This window comes from Danio rerio, chromosome 8, assembly GCF_049306965.1.
Source record: "Danio rerio strain Tuebingen ecotype United States chromosome 8, GRCz12tu, whole genome shotgun sequence".
NCBI lineage: Eukaryota > Metazoa > Chordata > Actinopteri > Cypriniformes > Danionidae > Danio > Danio rerio.
This window is the reverse complement of record NC_133183.1, coordinates 62,312,841-62,336,590: the sequence shown is the minus strand read 5'-3', so window position 1 is coordinate 62,336,590 and position 23,750 is coordinate 62,312,841. Positions and strand designations below refer to the sequence as shown.

The 23,750-nt window shown below is 34.4% G+C and overlaps 1 protein-coding gene across 1 annotated transcript; it reads right to left on the bottom strand.

Annotated features, from left to right (window-relative positions):
- Positions 1–11,196: 11,196 nt before the first annotated feature.
- Positions 11,197–23,313, bottom strand: polr3d (polymerase (RNA) III (DNA directed) polypeptide D). The gene is given in 9 exon segments (NM_200287.1): positions 11,197–11,537; positions 12,671–12,823; positions 14,367–14,617; positions 15,132–15,288; positions 16,602–16,723; positions 18,260–18,414; positions 20,607–20,650; positions 21,934–22,091; positions 23,137–23,313. Coding segments are annotated over 8 exon segments (1,146 nt in total). The 5' UTR covers positions 22,081–22,091; positions 23,137–23,313; the 3' UTR covers positions 11,197–11,420.
- Between the last annotated feature and the right edge of the window lie 437 nt (positions 23,314–23,750).

Below are 23,750 nucleotides of genomic sequence, written 5' to 3'. Positions count from 1 at the left end.
ATGATCCAGGATCAACAATAGTGAATTTACACTGTAATTAAATGATGATGGTCCAGGATCAACAATAGTGAATTTACACTGTATTTAAATGATGATGATAGTCCAGGATCAACAATAGTGAATTTACACCGTATTTAAATGATGATGGTCCAGGATCAACAATAGTGAATTTACACTGTATTTAAATGATGATGATCCAGGATCAACAATAGTGAATTTACACTGTATTTAAATGATGATGATCCAGGATCAACAATAGTGAATTTACACCGTATTTAAATGATGATGGTCCAGGATCAACAATAGTGAATTTACACTGTATTTAAATGATGATGATGATCCAGGATCAACAATAGTGAATTTACACTGTATTTAAATGATGATGATCCAGGATCAACAATAGTGAATTTACACTGTATATAAATGATGATGATCCAGGATCAACAATAGTGAATTTACACTGTATTTAAATGATGATGATGATCCAGGATCAACAATAGTGAATTTACACTGTATTTAAATGATGATGGTCCAGGATCAACATTAGTGAATTTACACTGTATTTAAATGATGATGATGGTCCAGGATCAACAATAGTGAATTTACTCTGTATTTAAATGATGATGATGGTCCAGGATCAACAATAGTGAATTTACACTGTATTTAAATGATGATGATGGTCCAGGATCAACAATAGTGAATTTACTCTGTATTTAAATGATGATGATCCAGGATCAACAATAGTGAATTTACACTGTATTWAAATGATGATGATGGTCCAGGATCAACAATAGTGAATTTACACTGTATTTAAATGATGATGATGGTCCAGGATCAACAATAGTGAATTTACACTGTATTTAAATGATGATGATGGTCCAGGATCAACAATAGTGAATTTACACTGTATTTAAATGATGATGATGATGGTCCAGGATCAACAATAGTGAATTTACTCTGTATTTAAATGATGATGATGGTCCAGGATCAACAATAGTGAATTTACACTGTATTTAAATGATGATGATGGTCCAGGATCAACAATAGTGAATTTACACTGTATTTAAATGATGATGATGGTCCAGGATCAACAATAGTGAATTTACACTGTATTTAAATGATGATGATGGTCCAGGATCAACAATAGTGAATTTACACTGTATTTAAATGATGATGATGGTCCAGGATCAACAATAGTGAATTTACTCTGTATTTAAATGATGATGATCCAGGATCAACAATAGTGAATTTACACTGTATTTAAATGATGATGATCCAGGATCAACAATAGTGAATTTACACTGCATTTAAATGATGATGATGGTCCAGGATCAACAATAGTGAATTTACACTGCATTTAAATGATGATGATGGTCCAGGATCAACAATAGTGAATTTACACTGTATTTAAATGATGATGATGGTCCAGGATCAACAATAGTGAATTTACACTGTATTTAAATGATGATGATCCAGGATCAACAWTAGTGAATTTACACTGTATTTAAATGATGATGATGATCCAGGATCAACAATAGTGAATTTACACTGTATTTAAATGATGATGATCCAGGATCAACAATAGTGAATTTACACTGTATTTAAATGATGATGATCCAGGATCAACATTAGTGAATTTACACTGTATTTAAATGATGATGATGATCCAGGATCAACAATAGTGAATTTACACTGTATTTAAATGATGATGATCCAGGATCAACAATAGTGAATTTACACTGTATTTAAATGATGATGATCCAGGATCAACATTAGTGAATTTACACTGTATTTAAATGATGATGATGATCCAGGATCAACAATAGTGAATTTACACTGTATTTAAATGATGATGATGATCCAGGATCAACAATAGTGAATTTACACTGCATTTAAATGATGATGATGGTCCAGGATCAACAATAGTGAATTTACACTGTATTTAAATGATGATGATGATCCAGGATCAACAATAGTGAATTTACACTGCATTTAAATGATGATGATGGTCCAGGATCAACAATAGTGAATTTACACTGTATTTAAATGATGATGATCCAGGATCAACAATAGTGAATTTACACTGTATTTAAATGATGATGATCCAGGATCAACAATAGTGAATTTACACTGTATTTAAATGATGATGATCCAGGATCAACAATAGTGAATTTACACTGTATTTAAATGATGATGATCCAGGATCAACAATAGTGAATTTACACTGTATTTAAATGATGGTGATGATCCAGGATCAACAATAGTGAATTTACACTGTATATAAATGATGATGATCCAGGATCAACAATAGTGAATTTACACTGTATTTAAATGATGATGATCCAGGATCAACAATAGTGAATTTACACTGCATTTAAATGATGATGATGGTCCAGGATCAACAATAGTGAATTTACACTGTATTTAAATGATGATGATGATCCAGGATCAACAATAGTGAATTTACACTGTATTTAAATGATGATGGTCCAGGATCAACAATAGTGAATTTACACTGTATTTAAATGATGATGATGGTCCAGGATCAACAATAGTGAATTTACACTGTATTTAAATGATGATGATGGTCCAGGATCAACAATAGTGAATTTACACTGTATTTAAATGAGGATGATCCAGGATCAACAATAGTGAATATTCACTGTATTTAAATGATGATGATCCAGGATCAACAATAGTGAATTTACACTGTATATAAATGAGGATGATCCAGGATCAACAAAAGTGAATATTCACTGTATTTAAATGATGATGATGATCCAGGATCAACAATAGTGAATATTCACTGTATTTAAATGATGATGATGGTCCAGGATCAACAATAGTGAATTTACACTGTATGTAAATGATGATGATGATCCAGGATCAACAATAGTGAATTTACACTGTATTTAAATGATGATGATCCAGGATCAACAATAGTGAATTTACACTGTATTTAAATGATGATGATGGTCCAGGATCAACAATAGTGAATTTACACTGTATTCAAATGATGATGATGGTCCAGGATCAACAATAGTGAATTTACACTGTATTTAAATGATGATGATCCAGGATCAACAATAGTGAATTTACACTGTATGTAAATGATGATGATCCAGGATCAACAATAGTGAATTTACACTGTATTTAAATGATGATGATGGTCCAGGATCAACAGTAGTGAATTTACACTGTATTTAAATGATGATGATGATCCAGGATCAACAATAGTGAATTTACACTGTAATTAAATGATGATGATCCAGGATCAACAATAGTGAATTTACACTGTATTTAAATGATGATGATGGTCCAGGATCAACAATAGTGAATTTACACTGTATTTAAATGATGATGATCCAGGATCAACAATAGTGAATTTACACTGTATTTAAATGATGATGATCCAGGATCAACAATAGTGAATTTACACTGTATTTAAATGATGATGATCCAGGATCAACAATAGTGAATTTACACTGCATTTAAATGATGATGATGGTCCAGGATCAACAATAGTGAATATTCACTGTATTTAAATGATGATGATGGTCCAGGATCAACAATAGTGAATTTACACTGTATTTAAATGATGATGGTCCAGGATCAACAATAGTGAATTTACACTGTATTAAAATGATGATGATGGTCCAGGATCAACAATAGTGAATTTACACTGTAATTAAATGATGATGATGGTCCAGGATCAACATTAGTGAATTTACACTGTATTCAAATGATGATGATGGTCCAGGATCAACAATAGTGAATTTACACTGTATTAAAATGATGATGGTCCAGGATCAACATTAGTGAATTTACACTGTATTTAAATGATGATGATGGTCCAGGATCAACAATAGTGAATTTACTCTGTATTTAAATGATGATGATGGTCCAGGATCAACAATAGTGAATTTACTCTGTATTTAAATGATGATGATGGTCCAGGATCAACAATAGTGAATTTACACTGTATTTAAATGATGATGATGGTCCAGGATCAACAATAGTGAATTTACACTGTATTACATGATGATGATGGTCCAGGATCAACAATAGTGAATTTACACTGTATTTAAATGATGATGATGGTCCAGGATCAACAATAGTGAATTTACACTGTATTACATGATGATGATGGTCCAGGATCAACAATAGTGAATTTACACTGTATTTAAATGATGATGATGGTCCAGGATCAACAATAGTGAATTTACACTGTATTACATGATGATGATGGTCCAGGATCAACAATAGTGAATTTACACTGTATTTAAATGATGATGATGGTCCAGGATCAACAATAGTGAATTTACACTGTATTTAAATGATGATGATAGTCCAGGATCAACAATAGTGAATTTACACCGTATTTAAATGATGATGGTCCAGGATCAACAATAGTGAATTTACACTGTATTTAAATGATGATGATGGTCCAGGATCAACAATAGTGAATTTACACTGTATTTAAATGATGATGATGGTCCAGGATCAACAATAGTGAATTTACACTGTATTTAAATGATGATGATCCAGGATCAACAATAGTGAATTTACACTGTATATAAATGATGATGATCCAGGATCAACAATAGTGAATTTACACTGTATTTAAATGATGATGATGATCCAGGATCAACAATAGTGAATTTACACTGTATTTAAATGATGATGGTCCAGGATCAACATTAGTGAATTTACACTGTATTTAAATGATGATGATGGTCCAGGATCAACAATAGTGAATTTACTCTGTATTTAAATGATGATGATGGTCCAGGATCAACAATAGTGAATTTACACTGTATTTAAATGATGATGATCCAGGATCAACAATAGTGAATTTACACTGTATTAAAATGATGATGATGATCCAGGATCAACAATAGTGAATATTCACTGTATTTAAATGATGATGATGGTCCAGGATCAACAATAGTGAATTTACACTGTATGTAAATGATGATGATGATCCAGGATCAACAATAGTGAATTTACACTGTATTTAAATGATGATGATCCAGGATCAACAATAGTGAATTTACACTGTATTTAAATGATGATGATCCAGGATCAACAATAGTGAATTTACACTGTATTTAAATGATGATGATGGTCCAGGATCAACAATAGTGAATTTACACTGTATTTAAATGATGATGATCCAGGATCAACAATAGTGAATTTACACTGTATGTAAATGATGATGATCCAGGATCAACAATAGTGAATTTACACTGTATTTAAATGATGATGATGGTCCAGGATCAACAGTAGTGAATTTACACTGTATTTAAATGATGATGATGATCCAGGATCAACAATAGTGAATTTACACTGTAATTAAATGATGATGATCCAGGATCAACAATAGTGAATTTACACTGTATTTAAATGATGATGATGGTCCAGGATCAACAATAGTGAATTTACACTGTATTTAAATGATGATGATCCAGGATCAACAATAGTGAATTTACACTGTATTTAAATGATGATGATCAAGGATCAACAATAGTGAATTTACACTGTATTTAAATGATGATGATCCAGGATCAACAATAGTGAATTTACACTGCATTTAAATGATGATGATGGTCCAGGATCAACAATAGTGAATATTCACTGTATTTAAATGATGATGATGGTCCAGGATCAACAATAGTGAATTTACACTGTATTTAAATGATGATGGTCCAGGATCAACAATAGTGAATTTACACTGTATTAAAATGATGATGATGGTCCAGGATCAACAATAGTGAATTTACACTGTAATTAAATGATGATGATGGTCCAGGATCAACATTAGTGAATTTACACTGTATTTAAATGATGATGATGGTCCAGGATCAACAATAGTGAATTTACTCTGTATTTAAATGATGATGATGGTCCAGGATCAACAATAGTGAATTTACACTGTATTTAAATGATGATGATGGTCCAGGATCAACAATAGTGAATTTACACTGTATTACATGATGATGATGGTCCAGGATCAACAATAGTGAATTTACACTGTATTTAAATGATGATGATGGTCCAGGATCAACAATAGTGAATTTACACTGTATTTAAATGATGATGATGGTCCAGCATCAACAATAGTGAATTTACACTGTATTTAAATGATGATGATGGTCCAGGATCAACAATAGTGAATTTACACTGTATTTAAATGATGATGATAGTCCAGGATCAACAATAGTGAATTTACACCGTATTTAAATGATGATGGTCCAGGATCAACAATAGTGAATTTACACTGTATTTAAATGATGATGGTCCAGGATCAACAATAGTGAATTTACACTGTATTTAAATAATGATGATCCAGGATCAACAATAGTGAATTTACACTGTATTAAAATGATGATGATGGTCCAGGATCAACAATAGTGAATTTACACTGTATTTAAATGATGATGATAGTCTAGGATCAACAATAGTGAATTTACACCGTATTTAAATGATGATGGTCCAGGATCAACAATAGTGAATTTACACTGTATTTAAATGATGATGGTCCAGGATCAACAATAGTGAATTTACACTGTATTTAAATGATGATGATCCAGGATCAACAATAGTGAATTTACACTGTAATTAAATGATGATGGTCCAGGATCAACAATAGTGAATTTACACTGTATTTAAATGATGATGATAGTCCAGGATCAACAATAGTGAATTTACACCGTATTTAAATGATGATGGTCCAGGATCAACAATAGTGAATTTACACTGTATTTAAATGATGATGATCCAGGATCAACAATAGTGAATTTACACTGTATTTAAATGATGATGATCCAGGATCAACAATAGTGAATTTACACCGTATTTAAATGATGATGGTCCAGGATCAACAATAGTGAATTTACACTGTATTTAAATGATGATGATGATCCAGGATCAACAATAGTGAATTTACACTGTATTTAAATGATGATGATCCAGGATCAACAATAGTGAATTTACACTGTATATAAATGATGATGATCCAGGATCAACAATAGTGAATTTACACTGTATTTAAATGATGATGATGATCCAGGATCAACAATAGTGAATTTACACTGTATTTAAATGATGATGGTCCAGGATCAACATTAGTGAATTTACACTGTATTTAAATGATGATGATGGTCCAGGATCAACAATAGTGAATTTACTCTGTATTTAAATGATGATGATGGTCCAGGATCAACAATAGTGAATTTACACTGTATTTAAATGATGATGATGGTCCAGGATCAACAATAGTGAATTTACTCTGTATTTAAATGATGATGATCCAGGATCAACAATAGTGAATTTACACTGTATTAAAATGATGATGATGGTCCAGGATCAACAATAGTGAATTTACACTGTATTTAAATGATGATGATAGTCTAGGATCAACAATAGTGAATTTACACCGTATTTAAATGATGATGGTCCAGGATCAACATTAGTGAATTTACACTGTATTTAAATGATGATGATGGTCCAGGATCAACAATAGTGAATTTACTCTGTATTTAAATGATGATGATCCAGGATCAACAATAGTGAATTTACACTGTATTAAAATGATGATGGTCCAGGATCAACATTAGTGAATTTACACTGTATTTAAATGATGATGATGGTCCAGGATCAACAATAGTGAATTTACTCTGTATTTAAATGATGATGATCCAGGATCAACAATAGTGAATTTACACTGTATTAAAATGATGATGGTCCAGGATCAACATTAGTGAATTTACACTGTATTTAAATGATGATGATGGTCCAGGATCAACAATAGTGAATTTACACTGTATTTAAATGATGATGATGGTCCAGGATCAACAATAGTGAATTTACACTGTATTTAAATGATGATGATGATGGTCCAGGATCAACAATAGTGAATTTACTCTGTATTTAAATGATGATGATGGTCCAGGATCAACAATAGTGAATTTACACTGTATTTAAATGATGATGATGGTCCAGGATCAACAATAGTGAATTTACACTGTATTTAAATGATGATGATGGTCCAGGATCAACAATAGTGAATTTACACTGTATTTAAATGATGATGATGGTCCAGGATCAACAATAGTGAATTTACACTGTATTTAAATGATGATGATGGTCCAGGATCAACAATAGTGAATTTACTCTGTATTTAAATGATGATGATCCAGGATCAACAATAGTGAATTTACACTGTATTTAAATGATGATGATCCAGGATCAACAATAGTGAATTTACACTGCATTTAAATGATGATGATGGTCCAGGATCAACAATAGTGAATTTACACTGCATTTAAATGATGATGATGGTCCAGGATCAACAATAGTGAATTTACACTGTATTTAAATGATGATGATGGTCCAGGATCAACAATAGTGAATTTACACTGTATTTAAATGATGATGATCCAGGATCAACATTAGTGAATTTACACTGTATTTAAATGATGATGATGATCCAGGATCAACAATAGTGAATTTACACTGTATTTAAATGATGATGATCCAGGATCAACAATAGTGAATTTACACTGTATTTAAATGATGATGATCCAGGATCAACATTAGTGAATTTACACTGTATTTAAATGATGATGATGATCCAGGATCAACAATAGTGAATTTACACTGTATTTAAATGATGATGATCCAGGATCAACAATAGTGAATTTACACTGTATTTAAATGATGATGATCCAGGATCAACATTAGTGAATTTACACTGTATTTAAATGATGATGATGATCCAGGATCAACAATAGTGAATTTACACTGTATTTAAATGATGATGATGATCCAGGATCAACAATAGTGAATTTACACTGCATTTAAATGATGATGATGGTCCAGGATCAACAATAGTGAATTTACACTGTATTTAAATGATGATGATGATCCAGGATCAACAATAGTGAATTTACACTGCATTTAAATGATGATGATGGTCCAGGATCAACAATAGTGAATTTACACTGTATTTAAATGATGATGATCCAGGATCAACAATAGTGAATTTACACTGTATTTAAATGATGATGATCCAGGATCAACAATAGTGAATTTACACTGTATTTAAATGATGATGATCCAGGATCAACAATAGTGAATTTACACTGTATTTAAATGATGATGATCCAGGATCAACAATAGTGAATTTACACTGTATTTAAATGATGGTGATGATCCAGGATCAACAATAGTGAATTTACACTGTATATAAATGATGATGATCCAGGATCAACAATAGTGAATTTACACTGTATTTAAATGATGATGATCCAGGATCAACAATAGTGAATTTACACTGCATTTAAATGATGATGATGGTCCAGGATCAACAATAGTGAATTTACACTGTATTTAAATGATGATGATGATCCAGGATCAACAATAGTGAATTTACACTGTATTTAAATGATGATGGTCCAGGATCAACAATAGTGAATTTACACTGTATTTAAATGATGATGATGGTCCAGGATCAACAATAGTGAATTTACACTGTATTTAAATGATGATGATGGTCCAGGATCAACAATAGTGAATTTACACTGTATTTAAATGATGATGAATTTACACTGTATTTAAATGATGATGAAAGCTAAAAAATACCAAGGAAATAAGTGTAAAGTTTTGATTGTCAATAAATTAATAAAGAAAATCTCTCTTTATTCTGGCATTTAGCAAATGTAAATCATTTAGGTAATCCTAACTGACCTAAAATAGTAAACGTTTAGTGATTTACCATCAGACATTTAAAAAATGTTGTTCCTTTTTTACAGTGTATGTACACTTCTGGTTTTAACTGTATTAACAAACCTGAACACACAACTATAACAAAGTTCTAGATTAAATGAGGAATATTTTAGCTTATTTGTCAGAATGCTTTTCCATCATGTTCATGTGTATGCGACTCAACAGCTGGATCGTGGAAGTGACTTGTTGAATGCGTAAAGGATTGAGGCAGCCTTTAAATGTTGTCAACATGCCGCAGCTGCCATCGCACACACTTATACAGTGTGTAAATCTGCTGCAGACCTGGAGCTTTCAGCATGGAGAATGAAATATTCATTCATTCATTTTCCTTTCGGCTTAGTCCCTTTAATAATCAGGGATCACCACAGCGGAATGAACCGACAACTCATCCAGTACATGTTTTACACAGCTGATGCCCTTCCAGCTGCAACCCAACACTAGGAAACACCCATACACACTCTTTTACACTCATAAACTACAGCCAATTTAGTTCATCAATTCCCCTATAGCGCATGTGTTTGGACTGTGAGGGAAACCGGAGCACCCTGAGGAAACCCACGCCAACACGGAGAGAACATGCAAATCATGATGGGGCGAAAATGAATGAATAATCATGAGCTAACTCGGTCACAAGAGCTCACATGTGAATAAAAGACAGCTTAATTACTTGTTAGTACATTTTGAAATTAATGTATTCAATAATATTTGAATTTAGGCTAATGTTTAATTGTGTCATGACTTTACTTGCAGGGGCACATCATCAACTCATCCTTAACTACTCATCATCCCCTGCGTTTAAACTGTTGATGTTGACAGAACACTTCTCTATTGTTAATCAGTGTAAACTCACTGGATGGACGTGCATAAGGAGTTTAGAATGGCCACATTGAGAGAAGTCATCTGAGGTGGCTCGGGCATCTGTTTCGGATGCCTCCTGGATGCCTACCTAGGGAGGTGTTCCAGGCGTGTCCTGCCGGGAGAAGGCCTCAGGACTATGTCTCTCAGCTGGCCTAGGAATGCCTCGTGATCCCCCCGGAGGAGCTAAAGGAAGAGTCTAGGGACAGAGAAGTCTGGGGTTCTTTCCTAAGAATGCTGTCCCCACGACCCGGCCCCGGAAAAGCAGATGAAAATGAATGAATGAATGAATCAAACATATCATGAGTTCAAGAGGGTTAAAGCCTGAACAAATGTGTTAATTAATACATTAAATAACAAATAATCATGTACTAACAAGTAATTAAGGTAACAGTTATTCACACATGAACTCATGTTGTAGTTAAAGTTCATGATTAGCACATGCATTAACTCATCATTAGTCCATAATAAAGTAATGTTAAGTGTACATCATTATTCATGTACTGTTATTGTAAAGTGTTGTAATTAAAAATGAATTTAAAAGGCAGCATGTTCATGGCACTTGTTTATTAACGTACACTCTCAAACTCTAACCCAGGTTGTCATAATGACATTATTAACTCCAACCTATAATATTTACATGTGTGATAGCGTCTTGATTGACAGTTCATAAATTCTTCAAATAAATTTCTGAGCTTATAAATAATCTTTATCTTCATGCGTCAGTGACGGCACAGAAGGCAATCTTTCCTCATGAACAGACAGAGAAATGCTCCTCAAACTCTGTTCTCAAGAAGAGCCTGAAAGTCTGGAGAGCAAACCAGCTTGTGTTTGACGTGTCCGAGCACAGACATGTCTCCTCTCCTGCCTTCTGTGTTCACCGAGACCAGCTCCTGTGAAAACACACACCAAAACATCAGTCATAACAGAAAAATACACAGAAGAGAGTCTAAAACATCAATTGAACAGATTGGGTTTCATAAAAAAAGTGGGCGTGAGTTTTGCTGTAAATTCAAATGAGATTTTAATTATACAAAAAAGGGCGGAGCTTTAAATGTCTGTGTGTTGTGTATTTATGCTGTACCCATTGGATGTCTAAATAGGAAATTACTAAGATGACTGCTTATTTATTTATTTGTTCACAGTTTAACAAGCATTTTTTACTATGTTGTAATATTACATTAAACTTAGGTTATACACTAACCGGCCACTTTATTAGGTACACCTGTCCAACTGTTTGTTAACGCAAATTTCTAATCAGCCAATCACATGGCAGCAACACAATGCTTTTAGGCTTGTAGACATGGTCAACAAACTGGAAACTGAGGCTACAATTTACACAGGCTCACTCAAACCCAGTTCTGAAGGCAAAACGGGGTCCAGCCTGGTATTAGTAAGGTGTACCTAATAAAGTGGCCGGTGAGTGTATGTTAATTTCTACCTATTCACTTAATTTTTAGCACCCATGTCTATGTCATAATCTCTATAGAGGTAATACTTCTAAAAGGTGAATATTTAAAGCTGTCTTGTTTAATAATAAATGTATATCAATGTCATTACTGTGGCCTGTGAATGCTATAAATGCTGTCATAACATCTTCACTCCAGCAGCTGGCAGTAATTCCTCAGCAAACATTCAGATTTGCATCTAAATTAATCCAGACACTTTTGTTCTTCTATTTTGTCTATCCATCAGCTTTGAGAATGTTTTGGATTTTTTTTTTAAATGGTGAGGTCAATATTATTAGCCCCCTTAAGCAATATTAGTTTTGGATTGTCTCCAGAACAAACCACTGTTATACAATGACTTGCCTAATTACCCCTAACTTTACCCTAATTACCCTAGTGAAGCCTTTACATGTCACTGTAAGCTGAATACTAGTAACTTGAAGAATATCTAGTCTAATATTATGTGCTGTCATCATGACAGAGAAAACATTTGTTATTAGAAATGAGTGAAAAAGTGTTGATGCTTGATTTTTATTGTGAATTAAATGTCAAGGCTTAATGTAAGACGTAATAGTGACCTGAAGGAAAGCGCAGGGCGTTCCCAGAGCCACATCCAGGGTGACATTTCCCAGAACAAGCTGCACTCTGCCGGACTTTCTGACCAGCATCTTCCCCACCAAACCCTCCTGCAGATCCTTCAGACAACAGGTGTTCTCTTCTGGAGACTCCTCCTGACACATACACATGAGCGCGCGCGCACACACACACACACACACGCACACGCACGCACGCACGCACGCACACACACAAACACAGACGGACAGAAAGACACGTGCAGACACACGCACACACACAAACACACACACGCACGCACGCACGCACACACAGACAGACACGCGCAGACACAGATGCACATACGCACACACACGCACGCACGCGCGCACACACACGCAGACAGAAGTTAATGATCCTTATATTTTCTCAAAAAACAAACAAAAAAACAAACAAATAAAAAACGACACCAATACAAAAACTATACAAAAATAAAAAAAACTACAGAATATACAAAGATACAAAAATATATACAAATATAAAAAACTATACAAATATAAAAAAACTACACAAATATATAAACACCAATATAAAAAACTACGCAAATATAAAAACTATACAAATATATAAAAATACGCTGATATAAAAAAACTACACACATATAAAAACTATACAACTATAAAAAACTACGCAAATATAAAAAACTATGCAGATATAAAAAATTATGCAAATATAAAAAACAATGCAGATATAAAGATTACGCAAATATAAAAAACAACACAGATATAAAACATTACGCAAATATAAAAATAACTGCACAAAAACAAAAAAAATATGCAAATATAAAAAACAACGCATATATAAAAGTTACCCAAATATAAAAAACTATTCAAATATAAAAACTACACAAATAAAAAAACTACGCAAAAATAAAAAATCTACAGATATAAAAATTACGCAAATATAAAACATTACGCAAATATAAAATACCAAACAAATACAAAACATTACGCAAATATAAAAAACAACGCAGATATATAAAAACTATGCAAATATAAAGAATTACGCAAATATAAAAAACTATGCAAATATAAAAAACTACGCAAATATAAAGAAACTACAAATATAAAAAACTATGCAAATATAAAAAACTACGCAAATATAAAAAACTACAAATATAAAAAACTATGCAAATATAAAAAACTACGCAAATATAAAAAAAACTACAAATATAAAAAACTATGCAAATATAAACAACTACAAATATAAAAAACTATGCAAATATAAAATACTACGCAAATATAAACAACTACAAATATAAAAAACTATGCAAATATAAAAAACTACGCAAATATAAAAAACTACAAATATAAAAAACTATGCAAATATAAACAACTACAAATATAAAAATCTATGCAAATATAAAAAAACTACAAATATAAAAAACTATGCAAATATAAAAAACTACGCAAATATAAAAAAAACTACAAATATAAAAAACTATGCAAATATAAACAACTACAAATATAAAAAACTATGCAAATATAAAAAACTACGCAAATATAAAAAAAACTACAAATATAAAAAACTATGCAAATATAAACAACTACACAAATGTAAAAAGAACTATGCAAATATAGAAAACTATGCAAATATAAAGCCTCCTAAAAATAAAGTCTATTTGTCGACTCCCCATTTGGAAAAAACACAGTGAGTTCTGACCTGAGTCTCGGTCTTCTGCATCATGGTCTGCCCGTCGCTCGACTGCACCTCAGTCTTGGTGGGCCGGACGTCACTGGTGGGCGGCTGTCCTGGCAGCGAATCAGGAAGCTGCATGAAGAGAAGCTCCTCCTCCTTGCAGTGATTCCACACCTCCAATAAATCAGGCAGCAAATCAGCTTTGGGCATGGGTGGCAGCTTGAAAGCAGGCTCCACCTTCTTTGGCTCAGGAACATCCAGAGGCTCCTGCTTGACTGAAGGAAGACACTCTTTAATATGCTGTAACGAATGCTTGAGGAATGTCTGTTCATGTCTACAATAACAATAACAAATTTTCATTAGAAAAGTTTCTTTTAATAAAAGAAACAAACAAACAACATTGTCTCAGAATGTACAGTTCTGAGTCAGATATATTAACTTTAAAGCTAGATACCTCATCACCTGCCATACATGTGTGTTCAGCTGTTACAGCAATAGCAATGTAGTGTTACAGAGTATACAGCAGGGTTGGGTATCGTTTTGGGTTATTTTGATACCGGTGCTAAATTGATACTTTTAAAACGGTACTGGTGCCAAAATGGAGCTTGAACCGGTACTTTCGAGCCACAAAATGATGATGGACGACTCTAGATAAATCTTTTATTTGACAAAATCTTTTAAAAAATAATTTTAATAGAACTATATAATTAAAGATTAAAGTGGTCTGTACCCCCCCTCCTTTCTGTAATATGGTGCAGTCCTACTAGTGTGTGCTGAGGATTGTGGTACCCTTGACTCCAGTGCCGTCAGTGCTGATTGGTTGAGGATCTGAAGGGCTTTTGCTCTCCTCACTGAACTCCTCTTTAAAGACCCATCCGGACACGGCCAGCGGCAGCTGAACAGGACAGCTCCCCCTCTCGCCTCTCAGATGAGGATCATCTAGAAACTACAGCACACAAAAACAGAAGCAAGTTCTAAACAAAGCATATCTGACACATTAAAGGTCCTGTGAAATAAAAATAATTCTGTTGGTATCAGTAGTCTTACGCCCCATTCACACTGGGCTTCAGAGTCAACGCTTGACTGAAGGCGTGTCTGAAGTTGGGGCTGAAGCGATCGTCATCAAAGCGTCAGCCATTCAAATTCAGTCAGCAATAGGCCACTGTCTAGCTGGTGTATTTGCATACAGCGATCTGATTGGCTGACGCTTCCGTCTCCGCTTGAAAAGTTGAGCTAGTCCCAACTTCTGCAGCGGTCACGCCTCTGAAGTGGCGCCGACGGATCCACAATGCAGTTCGGCAACGCCTGACGTCACCCATTCAAAGTAAATGGGAAGCGTTGAAGCTGACGCCCCGTGTAAATGGTGCGTAACAGACTCTATATGAACAGGAGGTCATGAGAAGAGCCATAAATATTAGTGCTGTTAATAGTACTACAATAGCACCTGACTGGGTGCTGTGTTTTATATAGTTTATATTTAGATACAATCTTATTTTGTAAACAATGTACGTTCTTAATTGTTTTATTTGTTTTACTTACTTTACTGTCTGTTTAGAGCGATGTTGTAGCACCTTTTTGCCCAAGACAAATTTCCTCTCGGGGACAAATAAAGTTTATTATATCCTATCCTATAAGTGGGCCATTTTGGATTCTCGGAAGCTATAGAAATTAAAAAAGTAAAACAGGAAATATGCTTGGACTATTGTTATTATTTATATCTCTCAAAAGGGCGAAGCAGTGGCGCAGTAGGTAGTGCTGCCGCCTCACAGCAAGTAGGCCGCTGGGTCGAGCCTCGGCTCAGTTGGCATTTCTGTGTGGAGTTTGCATGTTCTCCCTGCGTTTGCGTGGGTTTCCTCCGGGTGCTCCGGTTTCCCCCACAGTCCAAAGACATGCGGTACAGGGAGGGAGGGACTGGGCCTATAATAATCGATCAAATTTTTCCAGGACATTTTTTCTATTACATTCCCTACCGTAGGTAGAGTCACATGACCCTGCTTTGTAAAGGCTAATTAATACTTATACTATTCTGATATTATAATTCTGCCAAGCGCACGTGTACAGTCCGGCGCACCCTCTGCATTCACAGTGTTGCCAGATAGCTGACTTTTTCCAGGCAAAAGCTGTCCAAAACTCAACAAAACGCACAAAACGATAAATAAAATAATCTTTCATTAATCTTAATAGAGTTAATTTATAATAATAACAATAGTAATGATAATAATAATAATGCCCTATAATAATATACTGATGAAAGCATACGTTGTCCTTCTCCAGTTTGCGCAGGATTTCTTTGGTCTCCTCTTCAGTCTCTCTCTCCTTCTTGATGTTGATGATGGGTGTAGGGCCGGAGTTTGCTGTTTCTCTGGCGTCGTCATACACACCTAACAATCACCATGGAAAACACCAATTATTATAACATTAAACTGCAGTTTTTTTAATGCCAAAATACAAACAAACTGTTGGTGGAGTTGTAAACCCTTTGGAGTGAGCAGGGCACAGTGATGTGCCAAAGCACTTGATGTGGGCACCTTTGGCCCGTTTCCACTGAGCAACACTGAGTTGCACGTCCACCGGTTCCTGCTTCTGAATGAGTGAGTTTTAGCTACTTGTGCATGAAGGTAGCATTTAGGGAAAACAAAACACCAGCGAAGAAACCGTATCCGAAGATCCTGATACTACAATACCGAAAGTGTTATAAGAGCTGTTGATTAAGCATGGATGGAGGGCACGTGTGCCCAACAATATCCACCAACTATTGAAAAGTCCCCATCAAGAATTCAATTTACTTAAAAAAATAATAATAAAATTTGCACTATCAATATTAACCTAGACATGCATATCACATTCATAATATGAAAATAAAGGTAGCAGCTTCCAGTTCATGCAGACTTTAAATGCAGCTAATGTCCCGTTTACACTGTCGGGTCTTGATGCCCAATTCCAATTTGTTGCCTATATCTGATTTGTTTGTCTGTTTGTTTACACGTTGTTTTAATTGTGACCCATATCCAATTCATGCGTTTACACTTGTCATACAATTTACGATGTCGCGCATGCATAAAGGTGGATTCTAGCATCTGTGCCATAATGATATGTATAATCCAGCCACGATGGAAGAAATTGTCTTGTTTTTAGCTCTGCGAAATATCCGAAGTGTAGTCAAAGCAGTGAATTGTTCAGTCCAGATTTACCCCTACGCAGTTTATGTAATAGTATGGCCCTGGTGTATGTGTGTGTGCAGTTGAAGACGTAGCTTTTGCCTGTGTGCGCACTGCTGTTGGAGAGAATAAAGTTGTTCTATGTGAAGCCGCAGTGCGTGTATTAATAGCGACAAAAAGCAAAAGTTACAACACGAAGTTCGCCCAACTTTAAAATGATTTTGAGGCGGAGGTGGGAAAGGGCCGTCATCGGAACTTGCACTTATGGTTTATGTGCTGTATGATATCCTCCACCATTCAGGGGAATGTCTGTGTACGAGAGAGGTCTCAGGTCTGGCGGGAGCAAATTGGGGCGACTGACCACTTTCCTCCTCTGTGTTTCCTCTGATGTTGTTTACCGCGTCGTCATCTCCACACACGCTCTTCTTTCTGTCATTAAACCGCGGAGAAGCACCACATTGTTGCAAGTTTAATGATGTACAGAACGAAATGCCTCAATAAATCCGATCTGCCTGTTTACATGACAGTCGCATTGTCACATATCCGATCTATATCTGATTTATTCCCACATATGAAGGAGGCCTGAAACCGATCTCTGAATATCCGAATGCATGCGTTTTTTTTGTGTTTACACGGTCATAAAACAGATCCGATCTGTGTCACAAATGAGCAAAAAATCTGAATTGGGTCACATTTAACGGGGCCTAATAGACATGCTCAGGCTTAAATCTCATACTGATTACTAGGATCAGGCTTTACCTCTCCTCTTGGCCATCGTGTCTGCTGGACCCTGCTCAAAAATGGAGTGTGACTGGATGACCTCTGGGCGACCTCTGCCCCGGCCCCGCCCGTCCCGCTGCCGCCCTCGATCCACATCCCTCTTGTCCCGCCTTTTCTCCTCATCAACCTTCAATCTGCATTAGCGGTCAACAAGATCAGAGCATTGGTCAAAATACAGGGGATGAATACGACTTTCTAAAGGTTCAAGACACCCTGGAGTACTTTTTTTTTGAGATTTTAACAGATCTGTGTGTGTTGAGCATCAGTTAAGACATCATTAGCACCTGTCAGCCTTAATTGTGGGGAAAACTGGATTATTTTGAGCTTTTGTCAGATAATTTCAATCATTTTTTGGGCGAGATCAAAATCTATATAGCAAAGCTGTTGGTTTGCAGCAAGCATTTTTGTCGAGAGAGCTGTAGGAGAATTGGAGAATGCCAGACTTTGTCTTTTATCAGTTGAGTTCGTTACCATTCAGACACATCGCCTGTATCCTTGCTGCTGTGTTCGCCATGTTTGAAATCCTCCAATTACCAGCAGGGCTAAAGGTTGGAATAGACAGGGCAAGAGACCTGCTGCACTGCTGTCCACTGCTGATTCAGGAGGAGAGAAGTCCTACTCATTTATAGCGTTTACACGATTATCTTTATAATAATATAAATTGTGGTTGTGTGTGTATGAAATTACAAATAACAAACCTAGCAGGACATTAATTTACTGTTTATTTCTTTGCATTGTAACTTGGAAACTATAAAATCACGGGTCTCCTAACAGTTGTGTCTCATTTTGGGAGCCGACTGACAACAGTTGTTCACTCCCCTCTTTCTCCACTGCTCTGCTGGTCACGCCCACTCCTCCCTCTGCCCGCAGAGCTCCACGCCCACCTCAGAGCATTTTTTTTTAATTCTGAGGTAGACACTTGAACCGAAAGAGTAGGGTTTCATGGCCCTTCAATGCTTTTAAAAGAAGGCTTTTCTGCTCACCAATCTGCATTTACTTAATCAAAAACACATTTAAAATCTGAAATGTTATTTGCATTTTTGATTTTACATCGAATTAGATTTTAGATGTAATTTATTAAATGCATGATTACTAATGCTTTACTGTTACATGATCCTCTAGAGACCATTCTAATATGATGATTTGATGATCAATAAATATTTATAATTATCAGTGCTGAAAGCTGTCCACAATGACAAAAGAATAATTTTTTTTAAATAATATAAATTATATATAAAGTATAAAATATTATATATACAGTAGCTGATAAGGAAACTATTTTAACTAACAATAATAATAATAATGATAATAATAAAATTGTGATTGTCACATTTTAATCAATTAATCAATGCTGTTATTTTAAATAAATAAACATGAAAAAATCAAATGTATCAAATTTTCCACAAAACTATGAGGAAGGGAAATTCATCCGATTGATAATTATTGTAATTATCAATTTCAGCTTTAAATCACAGTGGAGTAAATTTATTTTAAACCACTATCAATAATTTTATATTGTAATAATATTCAACAATTTTACAGTTTTTACAAAGATAAAAGATGACAGTACATAATATTTTACTACTTATAATGCAAGACACTGGTATTCAGCAAAAAGAGTGAATATTTCTTAAGAGGGCGAATAATATTGAGCATAAAAATCTTTCAAACTGCTTTTCTTCCAGCCAAACAAACAAACAAACAAATAAAAAAGACTTTCTCCAGAAGTAAAATGAAAATAAATGAGAAAATCTGTGAAATTGTCCTTAGTCTGTTAAACAGAACTTGGTGATGATGATAAGTTCCTTAATGAATATACAATTAAATACAACAAAGAAATGAATACAGAAATTAGAGAAGAGTGTTAATGCAAAAAAAAAACTATTTCCTAGTAACACTTTGTTGAATAAACAGCACTTGATAAATATATACATATTTTTTTAAATTCACAGAAGTGTGAATAATTTTGACTTCAACTATATGTCTTGTCAAGCATTAGTAAACTAATTACTAGGCCCACACGGAATCTGCGCGCGCAGAATTCCGCAGATATGCTGCAGATTTTTAGCCCATCATTAATTCTGTTTATTTACTTGAGTAAATGTGTAAATGTGAGTTTATTCAGTTTTTATTCAGTAATTAATACATTTTTATTTCATATGTTAAGGTTTCAGTTTTGATATTCCGCTGGATACTCCCAAAAAAATTCAGCAGAAATCCGCAGATTTTTACGAAAATTCTCAGCAGAAATAGCAAAAAACGTCCACAGATTCCGTCTGGCCCTGCTAATTACTGATGAATAGTGTACAGAGACTCTGTCACTTACTCCTCTTTGGATTTTCGACCAATAATGTTGGGGGTGAAGGTTTTCTGCAGGACGAAGGACAAGAAGAGATTTTAATTAGTGGGAAAACACATCTGATACTGCAGTTAGTGGCGTCCATTAGGGCTGCACAATACATGATTTCAGCATCGATATCGCAATGTGTGTATACTGTATGCGCAATAGTCACATAGCAAAAAGAAATTAAGTTTATATGTTGGGATTATGGGTGCAACGATTATAGATTTTGGTTGTGCGATTATAGTCTGAGGAATAATCATGGTTATCACGATTATTGTGCAGTCATTAATTTCAAAACACTGCTAGTTTAGAAAATTCACAAAAAAAGTCCTTATTGTTTATTGCTGCTCAGTAATCAAATAATATGACACAAAAGAATAATAAAAAAAACAAACAATAGTCCATTTTTCTTTAAACTTAATTGAAAAAAGTTTTGGCATTTAAAGATAAGTAATAATTTTACACAAAAAATAAATGTCAATAAATACAATTTAAAAAAATAAAAATTAATTAATTAAATGTAAATACATTAAAAATATATAAATAAAAAATTGTAAGTAAATGAACTTAAAATAAATGATTATATTAATTTAAATAATTTTTTTAAATAAATTTAATTATTTAATTTTATTTATTTATTTTAATCTATTAAAAATAATTTTAAATTTATTTCATAATTTATTTTAAATTCATTTATTTACAATTTTTTATTTCGATATTTTCATTTATTTTTAATGTATTTACATTTAATTAATTTATTTTAATTAATTAAAATGTATAATAATTTATTTACATTTTATTTATTGTAATTATTTGTATGTAATTTATTTAAAATGTATAATTTTTTTTATTTTAAATATATTTATTTAAATTTTATTTATTGACATTTATTTTCAGTGTAAAATTGTTACTTATGTTTAAATGACAAAACTTTTTTTCCCTATTAAGTCCAAAGGGAAATGGACGATTGTTTGTTTTTATTATTATTTTGTGTCATATTATTTGGTTACAGAGCAGCAATAAACAACACTTAAAAATATAATGTCATTTGGGGGATTTTTCTAAACTAGCAGTGTTTAGAAATTAATGAATGCATAATAATCGTGATAACCGTGATTATCTCTCAGACTATAATCGCACAACCAAAATCCATAATCATTGCATCCACAATTAACATCAAAAATATAACAAGATTCAGGCCAAACCATATGTTTTTGAACCACTATCATTGTTGTGCTGTCGCATATAGCCACTTGTGGTTTTTTCCAATATCGTGCAATCCTAGTGTCCATGTTCATCTGCGTTTTACCTTTTTGACTCCTCCGAGCGTCAGGTCTCTGGAGCGCATGGCGGGCAGGCGTCCCGCAGAGATGGAGGAGGGCAGACGGCGACCCATCGGCAGACCCCCGACATTAGGCGTCCGTGGAGGAGCCCTGGAGTCACCGGAGCCGTCCATTGACAATGACACTTAAACAAATAACCATAAGGAAAGCAGCTAAAATCGAAGATCTTCATTAAATACATATATAACATGGCTCTGGACAATATTTCAGGAACCTTAGGGTATATTTATTCTTAGTAATATGAAGTGATTTTAGGAGGGAGCTCAATTCTATTCTAAAACGAGCAAAGGATGGGTAGTTATTAGCGAATTTGGAAATATAAGATATAAGAAAAAATGTATGTTTTCCGGGCTGCACGGTGGCACAGTGGGTAGTACGTTCCCCTCACAGCCAAAAGGTTGCTGGTTCAAGTCTCATCTTGTGCTGGTTCAAGCACTCTTTTGGTGCTCCGGTTTCCCCCACGAGTCCAAAGATTTGCAGTACGGGTGAATTGGGTAAGTGTATGAGTGTGAATGAGTGTGTATGGGTGTTTCCCAGTGATGGATTGCAGCTGGAAGAGCATCCGCTGTGTAAAACATATGCTGGATAAGTTGGCGGTTATTCCGCTGTGGCGACCCGAGATTAATAAAGGGACTAAGCTGAAAAGACAATGAATGAATGTTATATATATATATATATATATATATATATATATATATATATATATATATATATATATATATAAAATGTGTTGTGTTACCATAGCAACTTTAAAATCACCACAACATATAAATTCAAGTAGTTTACTATAGTAAAGTTCAAAAACACTATAGTATTTACTGCAGTATTTTAATTATGTGGGTTTTATTTATTAAAACAGACGTGATTACATTAATTAACAGGGTAATCTCTCATTAAATTGCTCCTGGTAACCTGTAGAGGCGGAGTTTTAGCTCCTAATATTAGAGTACTGCAGAAATTCCCATCTCTCCGGAGTGTTTCCATGTTATGACAATTCTGAACAGCGGTGTATTATATTTAACTGCGATGCTGACAGAACACTCTGGTCGTTTAATCGTATATACTAATAATATAGATGTTAAATAAATGGTTTATTCACCGGTACTCGAGTCTCCTGCACGCTTCTGAACACATGGCGACACAAACACACACACTGACTCAACACTCACCAGTGCGTCCCTCAAGTGCAGATTCCTCAACACAGCGGCTTACAGAACTCTTCAAAATATCGAGAAGTTAGAATTAAAGCTGTAGTTTACGTATAACAATGATGATGATATCTCGTGTAAGTTTGTACAGGGCGGAGTTTTGTGCGCAGTGTGGCACTTTGACCCGAGTGACGATGTGCTTGGTGAACGTCAACTCTGCACCAGTCTGCGCAGACATTAAAGGCACAACACTGAAGATGTTCATTTCGACAAACATGGGATGAAGTTTCATGTAACGTGTATGAAGTGTTAGTTTGGATACTACAAAATATATCCCTGCTGAAAAATCCAGATTAAACCAGATTAATCCAGATGGTTTTAGCTGGTCAGACTGGAAAATGACCAGCTAAATCCAGCTAAAACCAGCTTGACCAGCCTGGTTTAAGCTGGACATAGCTGGTTTTGGCTGGTCAAGCTGGTTTTAGCTGGTCATCTCCCAGCCTGACCAGCTAAGACCAGGCTGGAAATGGCCAAAACCCCTCTAAAACCAGCCTGGTCGACCAGCCTAGGCTGGTTTTAGCTGTTTTTTCAGCAAGACTTATCTTCTCATGGAAAATTATTCAGTTTGGCGTAAT